Source organism: Asterias rubens, chromosome 6, assembly GCF_902459465.1.
Source record: "Asterias rubens chromosome 6, eAstRub1.3, whole genome shotgun sequence".
Classification (NCBI taxonomy): domain Eukaryota; kingdom Metazoa; phylum Echinodermata; class Asteroidea; order Forcipulatida; family Asteriidae; genus Asterias; species Asterias rubens.
The window spans coordinates 14,138,837-14,155,248 of NC_047067.1; the positions used below are offsets into that span (position 1 = coordinate 14,138,837).

A 16,412-nucleotide genomic window follows, 5' to 3' on the forward strand; every position below is an offset into this window, starting at 1 on the left:
GACTCCATCAAATGGCCTACCGTGTTAGTTTGCGACGTCAATGAAAAAACGTGCAATTTCGAGTGATACTTGTGTGGATCATTATGTTCTACTTTCAAATTATCTTTCTAACCATAACAAACAGTTTCAAACGCTTTTCAAAGACAAACTCGTCTGATCCAAGCAGTGTGTTCCTTTATGTATAACACTTCTTCCTCACAAAACAACTTTGCATAGTTCACATTGCATACATACACAATTTACAATCAAGCTGCAGAAGGACTGTGCAAGTCTAGCGCATGATCAAATTTCTGGGACCACATTGGTCCTAACCATACTGAGTTTTACGTGTGCATGATCCTGTTATTTCCAATACTTTTACTTATTAACAGGGTTTTTGGCTTAAGACAAATTTAGCCATGAAATTCACAAAAGTAGGAAAGGTTTTAACAAATCAACGAAGAAAATCAGAGAAAAATAGTTGACCTTCGTTTACGGATATTTGTTTAAAAAAAAAAAAAAAAACTGCTACACAAATTTGGCCGTGATTAGCAAATGGGGTTTCTTAAATAAAAAGCATCCTCGGTCCAAGTTTTATTTTCGTTTCAATATTAATTGGAACAAATTATTTGTATAAAAAAAAATTTAAATTGTATTTACAGAATTAAAAAAAATGAAGATTTAATTTTCATAGAAAAATATAGTCTTGGTTTGAGTTGTTTTCACGGTGCGGTATTGCGCAAGACTTGCACAGTCTTCAGGGTCATGTCACACAATTTACAGGCAACCAGTTCCAGGCAATCTCCACGAAGAGAAACTATACAAATTTGAATGTTCACATATTATTCTCAGGGACCTTAAAGGAAAACGTTGCCTTGGATCAGTCGAGTTGGTCTTTGAAAAGCGTTTGTAACCGTTTGTTATAAAATGCATATGGTTAGAAAGATGATTTAAAAGTAGAATACAATGATCTACACAAATTTGACTCAAAATTGCGTGGTTTTCCTTTTACTTTGCGAACTAACATAGTCGGCCATTTATGGGAGGCATAAATAGCCAACCGTGTTAGTCGACTGGAAAAAAGGAAAACCACGCAATTTCGAGTGATACTTGTGTGGATCATTATATTCTACTTTTAAAATATCTATCGTATGCATTTTATAACAAACGGTGACAAACGCTTTTCAAAGACCTACTCGACCGATCCAAGGCAATGTGTTCCTTTAATACATTATTTGAAAAGTTACTCATTTGCTACCAAAGTTGTCTGCAGCATGCACTGCAGTTGGTTGCCTCCAAGTTGCCACGTGTGACAAGGCCCTTCTTATTATATTAGCCAAAGACACCGACGAGGTTCACAGTGAAAAAAACAAACCAGGGCCCAGTTTCGTAGAGCTGCTGAAGTACAAAAAAAGATGCCAAGCAAAAGCAAAATTGTGTTTACCAGAAAAAGGTTACCAGCCAAACTGCTATGTCACATGTACAATTTGTGACTGGTATCTTGCTTATTTTTGCTTAGTAGGAAGGTGTTAAGCATAATTCTCTGCTTACACCCCGGTTACACATAGACGCTGCTTCTACCAAGATAGAAAAGTAGCCGAGCTAGGTATAGCCAACACTAAGCGGGGCAAAGGAATGCCATTAGGGAGTTTTCGTTTACGATGACTGATGGTTCTGCGACGGTAATGATGACATTTGGCGTCATCTACGCATGCATCAGCTTTGAGGACGGTCGTCCCTCAATTTCTACGACAGTACTTGGGATGAATCTTCGTGCTGAAAACGACAACGGTTGGCTGAGAAACCGTCGCAGAACCATCCGTCGTCGAAAACGAAAACTCCCCACAATCGTACAAGCAGTGTGAACGGGATATAAAACAGCTCTATGAAATTGGGGCCAGGGCTCAAGACAAAGCAGAACCCACCATTTCAAGAGAAGAAGACTCTTTGAATGTAGGTTACGTCAGCTCGGCAGATAGGACAGCGGAAGCACTCGGGGGAACAACGCTCGCAGCAGATCATGTGACCACACGGGCAGAAGACGGTGGACATGTCACGTTCCAGACACACTTGGCAGAGATGCGAGTCACGGATGTTGGCTAACTCGTCCTGGAGGCAGTTGACGAGTTCAGCCTCTGACGATCTCTTGGTTCTACTTGGACCCTCTTTATTTCCCTCCTGGATTCAATAAGAAAGATACACCGGGGTTGAAATTCGACAAATGTGAAATTTTAGAAAGTAAAATTAGCCCCAATGCAAATCTAAACATCTTGTAAAATTAGCTGTTGCTAGTAGTTAAGAGCCTGAGGTTTTGACCCTAGCAGAGTCTTTCTCGAGGCTGAATGACAACGCAACGTACATGAACGTACATGATAGTAACATTAGCAATGAAGTGGAAGTACATAACTAGAGAGAGATAGACGCAGGATTGAATGGGAAAATTCTCAGAAAATGGCCACTCCAGATTTTCAACAATTTCTCAAAAACACTAGCACCTTTTGAACCACAAAGGATTGAAACGAACAGTGGGATCCAACAACAAAACATATACAATCCCTTTAGTGGTTGAATCTAATGTAATAGAACCCTTGCATAACGTGAAACGCTACACTGTTGCGCACGTTTTCACGCACAAAGAACAGCTATCCTCCAATCATTGGCCTCCTTTGACCCAAGTGAGGGCGTTTTTTGAGCGTATGACGTCACATGCAAGGGGTCTATTGTAATGTTTGCCACATTGGCTATCCTACCTTTGTTCCCTCAGTCTCTTCTGCTGCAGTTCCATCCGAGTTGTTAACCTCCCTGTGTGCTTTGATTTGGGGCATACGAAGATCACCGACGCGGGACGGCTGTCTACTCAGCATTATCTCTTGGGAGTGCGTACTTCGTAGAGTCTGGGTTGAGTAGGGCTGATTGCTGGCGAGATGAGCGTCCAGATCCACTGAGAAGCGTTGCTGCCAAAATGAAAAATTTATTAACAAAAGTAAGCGGAAAGACAATAAGCCTAATGTAAACAAAAATAACATTGGTGACCACTGTGTAGTTAATACTCTGTTTTGGGTAAGTGTATGTAGTTTCAAAAAGAAACCAGTGGATTCGGTACCACACATACTCAAAAGACAGATCTAACTACATGATGTTACCACACAATTCTTACATAAAAGTATTTTAATGGTTAAAGGGAAGGTACACGTTTGGTAATTGTCAAAGACTAGTCTTCTCACTTGGTCTATCCCAACATAAGCATAGAATAACAAGCCTGTGAAAATTTGAGCTAAATTGGTCATCGAAGTTGCGAGAAAATGATGAGAGAAAAAACCCTTGTTGACGAATTTGTGTGTTTTCAGATAGGAAAAGTGAAAATTAAACAATTGAAAAATTTAAAGCAAAAGGAATTGACATGGGTGGGCAAATTAGACGTGAGAAAGAAGCAGAGACATACCGGGGGTGGACTACTGTCATGGTGGAGATGATGCCATGCGTTGTCATAAGTCTGGCGTCTCGTCTTGGTGACGTCAAATCGATAGATCTTACCGTAGTCTGTGTCTGGCCTGACCAGGGCAAAGAGGGAGCCCCAGCCGGTATGGGAGTGCTGTTGACGCACTACCCTCTCTACATTCTCACACTGTTAAAGAAAACAATATATTAATAGTGGCTACTTATATAGCGCACTGTATCAATATCAGTGTGCATATCAGCTTCAACATTCAGTATTTTCCTACATAGCACCATGTAATGGTTTACAAGGTGCTGTGGCGCAATATGCTGCTAATCAAACCAAGAACACTGTATGGGGCAAACCACTTCTCTTTTTGATAAGTGCACTGGGTACTTTTACATGCATTACACAAACACGCGGGCCAACGGCTTTACATCCCGTCCGAAGGACAAAGCAACGCTGTGATCTAAATGAAACAGCGGTATTTAAATGCCTTTTTGTATTGTATTGTGTTGTATTAAGTGTCTAGCTTAAGGACACAGGTGTCACGATTCGGATTCTAACCAACACTCTGCTGATCAGAAACACCAAAGCTTGAGTCTGGTATTCTTATCCCAACCCTAACTTAAGGCCAAATCCGAATTGGTGGCTACGACTACGGCTACAGCGGTTGCTTAGAGTGTTGCTAAGGATGTCCTATACCTCAACGCATGGTGACGCGGGAAATCTAGCCGTAGCCATAAATGTAGCAGGGCCTGACACAGAGAAACGCTTACCCTGAAAAATGTGTGAGACTCAGTGAAGGCACGGAAGAGGGCCTGGGCACTTTTTCTGGATGTGAGACGGAACTTCCGGACAGAGACTACGTCAGTCTCCTCCGTCTCCGTTGATGTGGAGTAGAAGTGCACAGAGAAACGATTCTGGTGGTACGATACCTTGCTGATGTCTTCAAATTTGATGCTGCCATATTTCAGAGGAGAACAAAAAATACAGATGTTCAATACAGAATCATATATATTTCATAACTTTTGTAACCTTACCAAGCTCATTATGATTCTGGTGGTACGATACCTTGCTTATGTCTTCAAATTTGATGCTGCACTGTTTCAGAAGAGAAAAAAAAATACCGATGCTCATTTTGAGCACCTTTGTTGTCTTGCCTCTGTCAAGTCAGGGTTTCTATTGAGACAACAATTACTCCAGAAGCAACCACGCTGCCATGGGCGCCGTATCACGCTAGCTCTGCGTAAGTCTCTAACCCCTGGGAGGGAAACTCTGATCCGTGTCTTTGATTGGCTATCATATACGCGCAAAATTTGAAACGCTGTGCGTCTCCAAAAAGCTCTATGCGCCGAAACGCGTGCGTATAAAGATGTTGGTATTCAGTTTTTTGTCACGTAACACTGAACGCTAAGGCAAGTTTATGACTTTTATTACACACAGCGCATCCAGCCCGTGCGCGACTAACGCCCAACACAGAACAGATCAACCACAGGACTAATTGTAATATCCCATATATTTGGATATTTTGAAGTCACACTTCCAGGGGTTTTATGATCGAGCAAGGCATGCAGGGAAAAAATGGCGCGGCGAGATCGATCACCCCTGGGAACGAGGTTGCTCCAGAAGCCCTGAAAAATCTGAAAAATAATACCACTCAGGGGCACAGTAAACATTTTCTAGTACACACATGGAGTGGTTAAAGGAAAGGTATTCATTCTTCTCAGATTGTGTTTTCCCATCAGGGATTATTCTTCCAGTGTAGACATAATTTCGCTCCGGATTTTCGGCGATATCTCAAAAATGCGACCACCTTTTTAAAATGAACCTTTCAGATGTTAGTTTTATTGGATTAATAAAAAAAAAATCAACGCTTACAAAAACCCGAAATGGAACCCAAAATTGATAACAAAACCTATGTTTTTAGACTACCATATTAAAATTTTGTTCAATCATTAACAATCAAATGGATAAGTGTTACTCAAGTTGAAACCTTAGCTATGAAAAAAAATTGTCTTACTTGTCCATAATATCCCTCTCTTTGCTCAATATCTGGAGCCCTTCGCTGTGTACCCCGATGACGACACTCGTCCTGTCCATGGTCTCGGCTGAGAAATACTCCACACCATACCCCTGCAGCTTGCTAATCTTATTGATGAACTGGATTTCAGCCTGGGACTTTGTGACCGGTTCTTCGTTTTCGTCGTTCTTATGGGCCTCTCGTACCTGTATGAGTCTGGACTCGCTGGTAACAAATTTAAAAGAAAAAAAACCTTAAAGAGGAGTCGCCTTACATCGCAAGGCCGGACAGCCACTTCAAGGTGAGGGCTACGCTCAACTCATTTGGGCTGTTGACCCAAATCAACAGTCACCAGCAGCATGTTGCCACCAACTCCCAAAACAGGACTGAGCAGGTTACCAGACACAAAATTTACATGCTGAATGATATTTTGGCTAGTAACCTTATTCTAGTAAGCATAGTTTTGGTTGTGCTTTAACCCCTTTTTCTGAAATAAAGCCGACTTTTTTCATTAGTACAGAATCGTCAACATGTTTTTTTTAAGGTACTTGCAACTCTTTTGATGAGTTACTGATTCCTTAAAACGTTCGTCACTTCCTCAGCCTCGATTTTGTGTACATTGATTTGAATAGGAGAAAATCAAGATGGCCAGCCGCTCCAAGATAAAGGTCTATTACAACTCAAGCCCTTTCCACACTGTATCTCTTGTCCCCACCTAGGTCTCTATTCCATGGGGCTGCAGTTACACATTTGAAGTGCTAAGGTTTGCGCAAGACGAGTGAAGTTTGCAGGGCACTGCTATCGCCACCCTGAGCTTCCAGCCAGCAAGCTTGTCCTCTGCAGGCGCGGATCCAGGGGGGGGGGGCCAGGGGGCTTGTGCCCCCTGGGTAAAAAAAGAAAAAAAAGGCGAGAAGAAAAATGCATCAAACAATTTTTTGTGGACAAACTTTTACTGCATTATTTGTATTACTTTTAAGTGAACAGATGAAGTTAAAGGGTCCAAGAAATGTCTCTGAAAAGGCCTTAGATTGCACCACAGAGCATCTACGACATTAAATTTTCACAGGGCCCTAAAGCGGGCCGAGGACCCTACATCGTAATGGCATTGCGCTTTGCAACTTCAGATTTGTTAATGCCCCTACCCTATAATTTCTTCTGGCTAGAACCCTGCTTGCAACATACGATTATCGGTCGGATCTGGGTTAGCTGCCAACTTATATTCATGGAGTTTTCCGCCCAGATAACATAATATAAAGTACATGTAGGTATTTCATCGCCCAGAATGTTATTTAACATAAGCAGTAGGCCTATTATTAATAATCTTATAAGAAAAACGCTTGCCGGTGATGTACAGCGTAAATTCAGTTTATTGTCAACAAGAGGGAGAAGCATTTCACTGAAAGACTCAAGAGATGTGTGTGATTAAAACTTTCTAGGAGTCCCACGTTACTGTACATAAATTTTCCAGTAAAATTAGACGACTGATATTGATCAAAAGTGCTTAGAAAGTGTTTCTTGAACTCTGTATTTAGGCACACGGAGGCTTGATTTTTCGACAAAAAGCTCAGAGCCCCCTGGACCCCACCAGGGGCCGTATGGCCGGCCCCTGGACCCTACCCCTGAAATTTCTTTTACCAAAAAAATAGGTATTATGACTACAAAGTTGTGCACCCCCCCCCCCCCCCCCCGTTACAAAAATCCTGGATACGCGCCTGCTCTGGGAGCCAAAAGCAAGGTCGAGCTCAAAGAGGTCAAGGTCACCTGACCTATGTTAGTCTGCTCAAAAGGGACACTGGATTTGTGACAGCATGAGGGACAGGGAGATCTGGGAACAACTCAGCCGTGGCATCATAGACCGAGGACACCACTCGAAATAGAAGAAGAATACCCCAGGGCTTTACTGCTAACCCCTACTCCAGAGCAGGGAATGCTAATCCTCAGGGTATGCCCATCTGCCAGGGTAGATTAGGGGTAATACGATCCAAGTGTGAAAGGGCTAGCCGTTTTTTCCCAAGGGTTGCCCCCAGGGGATAGAGTAGTGCGAAAACAGCTATAGAGGCGCCTGTACCTGTAATCCACCTTTTTAAAATTATCCACAGAAATTTAACACCTGCATGTACTACATGCGTCCTAACGATAGCAGAACAAAAGTAATAAATGCTGTGGAAATGAATGGGTTCAAATATTGTGCCTATATTATACACTCACCTCAGTTCAGGCAAGATGCACTGATACTGCGAATCTAGAACAGCGCCCTCGTTGCCCAACTCGGCATGGACCATCAAGACGCACAGCTGCAGTTTCTCATCATCTTCCACTCTGTAGTGGCTCAGCAGTAATCTGTTCTTCAGTGTCATGTAGTACAAGTGCCTAACGAGAGATACAACAAGAATGCTTGCTTGGTGGATTATGTTCTTTTGAGAACTTGTCTTGCTATATATTTTACTACCTCGGAGTTGATTTTTGGGAATTCAGGAGCTTTCTCTACTACCGCGGAGTAGATTTTCAGAATTCGGGAGACTTCTCGGCTCTGAAGAGAAAACTAACGATAGTCCAATTTAGTTGGGCTTTGTCGGAATGGGCTGGTTAATGCTATTTTGTTGTTTGATAGCAGTATTTGTTAAAAATTAAACGACAACTTAAAAACCCACTTGCTGATGCTTTGCTGAAGCTCCTGTGGTGTGACAAAGAACTTGACCTGGAGACTCAGTCTGTGATGTGACTTTCTCGTACTCAGCTGCAGATTCAGCGGATTCCTCAGATTCAACCACAGCAAATCTCCTTTCTTGGAGCGGTATCGCAACCCAAAGTATTCTCGTTCAACAAGGCCGACATCATCGCAAACCTGTGGCAAAAGGAGGCACGAAATCAGTGATTTGCATAAGCAGGGGAGAGTCATTACTAACGAACAAGTTCTTCTCGGGTGCCATTTCCCCCTCGGGTGTACAAAACGCTACGGACCCCGTCACAGCGTGCAACAATTGTATAATGTACATGTACATGTATAAAGCAATGAGACATGTTCATGTCCATGTAATGGAAATAGACTTCTACTGAGCACACTCTGGTGGGTGTGGTAAAGGGGGGGGGCCATTAATGAGGAAACCCCAAAGTAAGCTTAGTTCAGCTGGTGAGTTAACCTGATGAGGCCTATTGGAAAATGTTCAACATAGTCCAAGGTGTACCATGAATGGTCACTGCCAGACATTTTCAGTGTTGGGGGGGGGGGGTAGGTGTGGGATTGGAGGGGGAAGTGTGCCTAGTGGCCCCAACCTCTCATATTGAGCTAGATCAGCTGGTGAGTTAATCTGATGTAACCTACTGAAAAACGTTAAACATAGTCCCAGGTATCCTCTTCTCTTCTTCTATACCCAGGTATCCTGAAAGGCCATAGCCAGACACATTTTTAGTGGTGGGCGGAGCCTGTAAGACACGCCCAAATGGCCCCACCCCTTGCCCCACCCTCATGTTAAGGGTAGCTCAGCTGCTGAATTAACCTGTAGAAATATGTCAGGCCTGATACTTCACGGAGGCAACGAAGGCGATTGCCTCCGTTGCCACTGGTCATTGCCTTGGTGCCCTTGAAATGTTACAGTAGAAATTTACAATTTCCTCATACGGTGCCCTTTGCCAAAGAGAAAATGCCTTGGTGCCCTTGCCCTTTTAAAAACGAAGCATACAGCCCTGATATGTTGCAAAACGTTCGGAATAGTCCCAGGTACGTACATGTACAATAAAAGGCCACTACATTATCAGTGGTTGTGGTAGAGGGGTAGGGGGTAGGGAAACCTACATTGTACATAATAGTCGAAAATGTTCAAGTAGATTTCATCATCAGGGGAGCTGGGGAACTGTAGCTCAATTTATTTGTACTGTCTGGTTACATAAAGTTTGGTAGGCAACCCCCCCCCCCTTCTCCCACCAAAGTAGCCGCCTGGAACTATGCCGAACACTTTGCATATGTTTCATTAGGTAAGCTCACCAGCTGATCTAGCTCAATATGGGAGGTTGTGGTCAGTTGGGCGCATCTTGCAGTACCCCCCCCCCCTCCCACCATTGATGTCTGGAGTGGCCATTCATCATATCTGGGACTGTGCTGAACACTTTCCAATAGGCTTCATCAGGTTAACTCAGCAGCTGATCTAGCTCAATATGGGGGCCCTCCCTCAATGGCCCCCATGACCTCTGCAGACATACTTTCCCTTACATGGGCATGTAAATTATACAAGTAGACCTTTGCTGTCATACATGAAATATGGTTACATTTCTAGCTAGGCTGATCCCCCAGGAAATAAAAGATGTTTAACTACTCTGTGTAAAGTGTACTCACTGTTTTAGTATTATTTTAAACTTGGACTCAAAATTAATCATCCCTCAAATATCCACCAAATATGTCAGATTAAACTTTTCACTGATGCTTTTTCAAAATACTTGAATGAAAGTGAGAATGCTCAAAGGTATGATCCTAAAGTTGAGTCACAAAATTATGTCATTGGGGTTATCAGCAAGAATTTGTTCTAATTGCCGGTGTCCCAGTGAAGTCTGTCCGCCGGACTCTGTCCCCCATATGGTAAATTAACATGGGTTGAAGGAGGAGGATTCAAAAAAGGGTGCTACCAGCAGAAGTTTGTACACAGTTTGCCATATGGGCATGATGGGGGGACAGAGTCTCCGAGGGGGACAGAATCTACTGCTACACTGGCAAAGCACTTTGCTCTATCAATCAATCAATCATAGCGCCGTACAGTAGGCTTTCGTAAAAAAGGTGAGCGAGCAAACTTTCGAAATTGGCTAATGAAGAAGATTGCCTGATGTTCTGAGGAAGATGATTGCACATCCTTGGTGCTGTGATAGAAAAGGCATGATCTCCCCAACTGTATATTACTAATAGATGTTAAATTTGAATCGGGGATAAAGAATATTAATTTTGGTTTTTACCCATACATGTACACCTGATGTGTGTCAGCACTGTATACTCAGTACTTTCCAGGAAAGTATCTGAGTATATGTGTTAGCACTGTATACTCAGTACTGACCAGGAAAGTACTCAGTATACAGTGCTAACACACATCGGTGTATGGGTAAAAACCAAAATTAATATTCTTTATCCCCGATGCAAATTTAACATCTATTATATCGTTGCGATACCCGATGCCCAAAACATAGGATTGGAACTGCCTCTAGCTGCCGGGCAACCTCGGTAGTCTAGTTGGTAAGACACTGCTCTAGAATTGCAAGGGTCCTGGGTTCGAATCCCACCCGAGTAACATGCCTGTGATATTTTTTCACAGGATTCGGGAAAGTACTGAGTATACAGTGCTAACACACATCGGTGTATGGGTAAAAACCAAAATTAATACTCCCCAACTGTGTTTGGTTCTTTGAATGTGAACAATTTAAGTTTGGGAACAGGAACCCACATTTCTGACAGGTTCTTTGGAGATAAATCTAGCGATTAATGTGATAAAATTTAAGCTGGCTAACATTTCACCGTACAGGAATTGGAATTAAGATGTTCAGAGCCACACTTCTCAGCAGATAGACAAACTGTGTGATTTTGTTGGCCTTTATTTTTTTTTTCAGGCTGCTTAAATTTCTTTGGACACCCCTGCAGTCCACTTTGGACTGGTCCGATTTATACGATGGAGAATTGTACACAAGTTAGGAACCGCGGCTAGTCTAAAACTTGCCTGCACAAATACAAAGCCTGCCATTCATTGTTTGTGTTATCATTATAAATCTGTGCCCTTTCTGCCAAAGTCTTGTCATTTTATCCTTGATGTATTTATGATGGCAGGGCACCAATGATTTAAGCTGCAATGGACAAAAAGTGGACACTAATGGTAATTGTCAAAGACCAGTCGTCTCACTTGGTGTATCTCAACATATGCATAAAATAACAAACCTGTGAAAATTTGAGCTCAATCGGTTGTCGTAGTTGCAAGATATTAATGAAAGAAAAAAACACCCTGGTCACAAAAAAGTTGTGTGCTTTCAGATGCTTGATTTCGAGACCTCAAATTCTAAACTTGAGGTATCAAAAATCAAATTCATGGGAAATTACATGGAGGTCAGAGTTCCGAACTAGCCCAAGTTCTACTTTGAATTCAACAAATAGGCAATTTACACAAAGACCTAAACTATGTTTTAGGCCTATAACTTCCAGTCCTTATTTAGGCCTATAATTTCCAGTCCTTATTTGGACAACAGCTTTGATATTGTGGTAAAAATATTGTCCCGTTCAAGCTCGCCCTGACATAAAGCGCATTGCCGCACTGCCTTACTGGCTTGTAACACCCCTTTCACAGAATGGTTTAGTCCAACTCGGCCGCGGCTCGGCAGTTCGTCAAACAAACAGGCTGGACTACCTGCGGTTCAGCGCTTGGTGACCAAAAAATAGAGCATTGAACATATCAGGAAGTCAACAAAAGTCTGGTACTTTTTTGCCCTTATTCTTCAAAATATTTTCTCAATGGTGTTATTTAAGGATTCATTAGACATTGAGGATTAAGATCGTGTTCCTAGAACTGGTCATGATTTTCAAAAGTGGTAAAAATGGAACAAATCTGTTGATTAGCTGTCAAAATTGTATGTGTTTGGCCATTTCGCCCTGTACGATTCGAATTTAGCTCGTAGTCCTCAGACTTTGCATCGGTAGGAGGGTTACGTTATCGCAACTAGACTAAACAAAACACTAGCCTAAAATTCAAGGCTCCAATTGTACACGAATGCAGGCCAAAGGCCAGTAATTTTAGTGTAGAGCCAGTTAAATTACAGCGATCTTATGTCTTTCAATTGAGCAACAATCGTACTCATGTACACTGTGCAAAATCTTGAATAGTAACACACCTATCAATTGTTGACATTGAGTGAGTTGCAATAACGTAACCCTCCTCGTCGTTGGGAGGAGGGTTACGTTATCGCAACTAACATCAAGGCTGAAAAAAAAACAAAAAAAAAACTCATTTTTACAAAAAGGGATGTATCTCATTGAGGTACTTCTAAAGCGGTCTAATATTTTGGGCCTCCTTAACGTTATACGTTTTACAACCGTTAGCCAGCAATCTGAAGTTTCTTTTGTACTACACTATCAAAACTTTCCCCACATACTCAATATACATTCATAATGCTTGTATTTCCTGTTTGTTGAGTAATATTAAAAAACATCGTCAACAAATGCTATTTTCTGCTCGTAAAACGTATAGCGTCAAGGAGGCCCAAAATATTAGACCCCTATAAAAAGGCTCACAGGGGAGCCTTGTAGTTTCTAGAAGTATCATTGAGGTAAATTAGATACTATATTATTTCATATCGAATGATAAGTGGTGGCTCCATACGGAAACTTTTCCCAACTGTGGCTTAGTTCAATCGAACAGGCTGGACTACCTGCTGGTTCAGCGCTTGGTGACCAAAAAATAAAGAGTTGAACATATCAGGAAGTCAAAAAACATGTGATGCTACAGTGTACAGGTTCAAAGGAAAAGTTTCCGTATGGCGCCACCACTTTTTCATTCGATATCAAACAATATAGTATCTAATTTACCTCAATGAGATATCCCTTTTTGTAAAAATCAGTGAAAAAGTGGTGGCGCCATACGGAAAGTTATCCGGTTCAAATATCAACCAGGGAAATTTGTGTCTTGTGACTGTTTCGCTCCGGGATCTGGTATTTTTTTGTCCTCATTCTTCAAAATATTTTCTCAATGTTGTTATAAGGATTCAACTGTGGCTTAGTTTGTCATTGTTCAGATGGAAACAGGTTAAATACGTTACCTGTGTCACTGACACTGTCACTGTACTACATTTATGTATAATCCAGGAATCAGGATTTTCTTTCTTGTTTTGATTCTCAATCTGGTCCCGTACCGTACTTCTGGCCCAAATAAACATGGTAAACATTTTTTAGCAAAAATTTGAGCCTTACTATTATAGCATAACTTATAAATCAAAAGAAAAACAAGATAGATACCTATTTAGGAGAAAGTTAGAAATAGACTAAAGAATAGAGTAAAAAATCTAGCCCAATTCTAATTCCAACCTCGCCTAACGACGTCTCCAACCGTGCCAACGTTGTCGTTACCTACCTTATCCATCAAGACTTGTCCATTAGAAAACTTGGGAAGGTGATACTCCCGCACATTATATGGCGACTCGCTGATAAAACACCACATTATTAAACATTACTTCGGCAATCTCAGAGCTCAACTATCAACTAATAACTGCTCTTTTCCAGCAAATTTGAGCCTTAATTCGTCATGGTTGTGTGTGCAGTTTTTTACACCAGCTCAGCCATTTGCCTGCTGTCTAAAATAGTCTGGTCTTCTTCAATCCGAATTGATATCTTCCAACAAGAGGAAATACGTCTAAGTACATGTCCATCACTGTCCAACCATGTTTAGAGAGAGGTCGACCAAACAAAAAGAAAACAAACAACAAAATGAACAATAAAGGTTGTTTACTGTCAAGGCAGAATTCCCTTCACCCATTGTATTCTTTGACCGTGTAAGGATTGCTATTGAATATGTGTATCCATTAATGAGACAATTGCCTTGAAATTATGTTATTTATCGATGAAAATTAACAATGGTAAAAAAAAAGATCCATTGCCCTTTTCGAAACCAAGGTTTCTTGTTTAGGCTTATTTCACAAAGAGTTTAGATTAGTCTTATCTCGAGGAGTAACTTGTCTTGACTAAACTTAATTGGGACTAGTTTTGTGAAATAGGAGGTCAATCTTCACAAAGGTCCTAACATTTAGGACTAGTCCTAGGACTCTTTGTGAGTTGTTACTAACTACATCCCAAACCGTGGAAGTTATCATTTTCACAGAACAGCGGATTCCATCTCGAATGGTTTGTAAGTACTTGTTTTTAGTTGATGAATCATTTTCACATTCTGATGGTTCATACGTATTGACGATTATAATATTTATTATATACTTCCTTTTAATTTAATATCTGACGTAGGTCGGCTACATGGACGGTTAAAAACTTGTTTTAAACAAAGGGTGCTTTAGCCTAGTGCAACGTCAAGGTGAATTACGAACTTTTACTTGGCACTTTGTGCCCTAACTGGCTTGCATAGGGCTTTTTGTGCCCTTGAATTTGCCGGACGGTATTCGGTGCTTGGTTGAGGGGTTGCATTATTAAATGGTTGTGCGTCATCAAGATAACGGCAAACTACGTCTGGAAAGGAAATCTCCTTCGCCCTTTATTAAAACCCAAATCAATTTAATTAGCACGTGGTGAGGAAGAATATAAGTTTAACAAGGGGGTGGGTCTTGAAAAGGGTTTACATCCAGAGGACTAAGTTGCTAAGCGAGAAGGTAGTGTAGGAGGGCCCGCCGATGTCATGCCCGGGAATTTTTTTAAGTAGAGGCTCTCTGGTGCAATCTGGACCATTTCAGACTGACAATTAAATTCATCTTGAAGATCACTTAATGCAACACTTTTCAAGAAAGATGCATTTTGTGTAATAATTGGGCAGGGTTATAAACAGCCTAAGCTCTGCATGGCTTAGGCATCGTCTGCTGCCCGTTTGAAGTCCCACAATAACAGGCCGGACGAGTGTAGTTTTCAAAATCACCAACAGAGCCCAAGCCTATCATTATGCCAATATCGTGGTTTCGAAAAGGCCCGAAGTTTTCTAAAACTGCCCAGATAATCTTCAAGATTTATTACAAACTTTTCATCGAGATGAGACTAGTTTAACCACTTTGTGTGACATCCACCCATAGCTAGCTGTGAACAAAAGAGGTCCACATAGTGAAGGGTCTTGAAACACTATGTGGACTTACACACACGTCAGCACAGTGCTATTTACAGAGTTGAATAATACAATTTCCCTGAAGTGAACACAGAGTGACTGCAACACAGAGAAGTGTGCCCTTGTGGGGTCTTTCAATGTACCCCACAAGGTAATTCTTTAGAAATGTGAATATTAGAACAATGGCAGGACCCCACAAACTGGATATGTAAGGTTGTGTCCTAGTGAGCTTGTTTGTTAGGGGTATTTTGGGTAATATAATCTCTTTGTTTCTTGTTCTTTACTTTTAATAGGTCACACAATAAGTTGGTGGGAGCATATATTGCGATCATTTAAAGACAGTGGACACTATTGGTAATTACTAAAAATAATTATTATCATAAAACCTTTCTTGATTACGAGAAATGGGGTAAGGTTGATAGTATAAAACATTGTGAGAAACAGCTCCCTCTGAAGTGACGTAGTTTTCGAGAAAGAAGTAGTTTTCCACGAATTTGATTTTGAGACCTCAGATTTAGACTCTTTGAGGTCTCGAAATCAGCATCTGAAAGCACACAACCTCGTGTGACAAGGGTGTTTTTTCTGTCATTGATATCTCGCAACTTCGATGACCGATTGAGCTTAAATTTTCACAGGTTTGTTATTTGATGCATATGTTGAGATACACCAACTGTGAAGACTGGTCTTTGACAATTACCAATAGTATCCATGTCTTTAAAAATAATAAAACTTGTTGAAGACAAACAAACACAATATTCCAAATTTAATTTTGCAATTATTGTTATTCCATACACATTCGAAACCCATTGTGAAGGTAAACCAATGCATTGATCTATACATATCTTTTTTAAATCTTAAATGTAATTACTTACTTCATTACACTACTTCGTATAACTCGGTTTAAGAAAAAGAAAAGAAAATGAAACTAGAATTAAACTGTTTAACTTTAAGTCAGTACTTGCTACATACTGAGTAAGATCATTAAACATTGGGGACACAATTGCTTTTCCTATCAAGTGTAACACAATTGGAAAGAATGTCATAAGGATCCAACAAAAGCTCTTTCCAAAAAACAAAACACAAACTTTACAAAATAGTTTTAATATTAATCACCTAGAAAATCAACCCCATTACAAGCTATGAATTGTGTATTTAAACTAATGATAATTATTGACAAAATGTGGATAACCGTTTATTATGACATTGTAGT

At 40.9% G+C, this 16,412-nt stretch overlaps 1 protein-coding gene across 1 annotated transcript; it reads right to left on the bottom strand.

Moving 5' to 3' along the window:
• Positions 1–1,758: 1,758 nt before the first annotated feature.
• On the bottom strand, positions 1,759–13,734 carry LOC117291689 (E3 ubiquitin-protein ligase MYLIP-like). The gene is made up of 8 exons (XM_033773536.1): positions 13,523–13,734; positions 8,090–8,283; positions 7,647–7,808; positions 5,439–5,663; positions 4,195–4,378; positions 3,422–3,604; positions 2,730–2,933; positions 1,759–2,157 (listed from the first exon to the last, which is right to left on the bottom strand). The coding sequence occupies exons 1-8, from the start codon at positions 13,607–13,609 to the stop codon at positions 1,909–1,911; spliced, it is 1,488 nt and encodes a 495-aa protein (XP_033629427.1). The 5' UTR covers positions 13,610–13,734; the 3' UTR covers positions 1,759–1,908.
• Positions 13,735–16,412: the final 2,678 nt, after the last annotated feature.

Coding starts and splice junctions, on each gene's coding strand:
- LOC117291689 (XM_033773536.1), bottom strand. CDS start 13,609: ATGTGGTGTTTTATCAGCGAGTCGCCATATAATGTGCGGGAGTATCAC. Junction 7,809..8,089: donor CTTCAGCAAAGCATCAGCAA/GTGGGTTTTTAA, acceptor ATCTCTCGTTAG/GCACTTGTACTACATGACAC. Junction 2,934..3,421: donor ATGACAGTAGTCCACCCCCG/GTATGTCTCTGC, acceptor TCATTTTGGCAG/CAACGCTTCTCAGTGGATCT.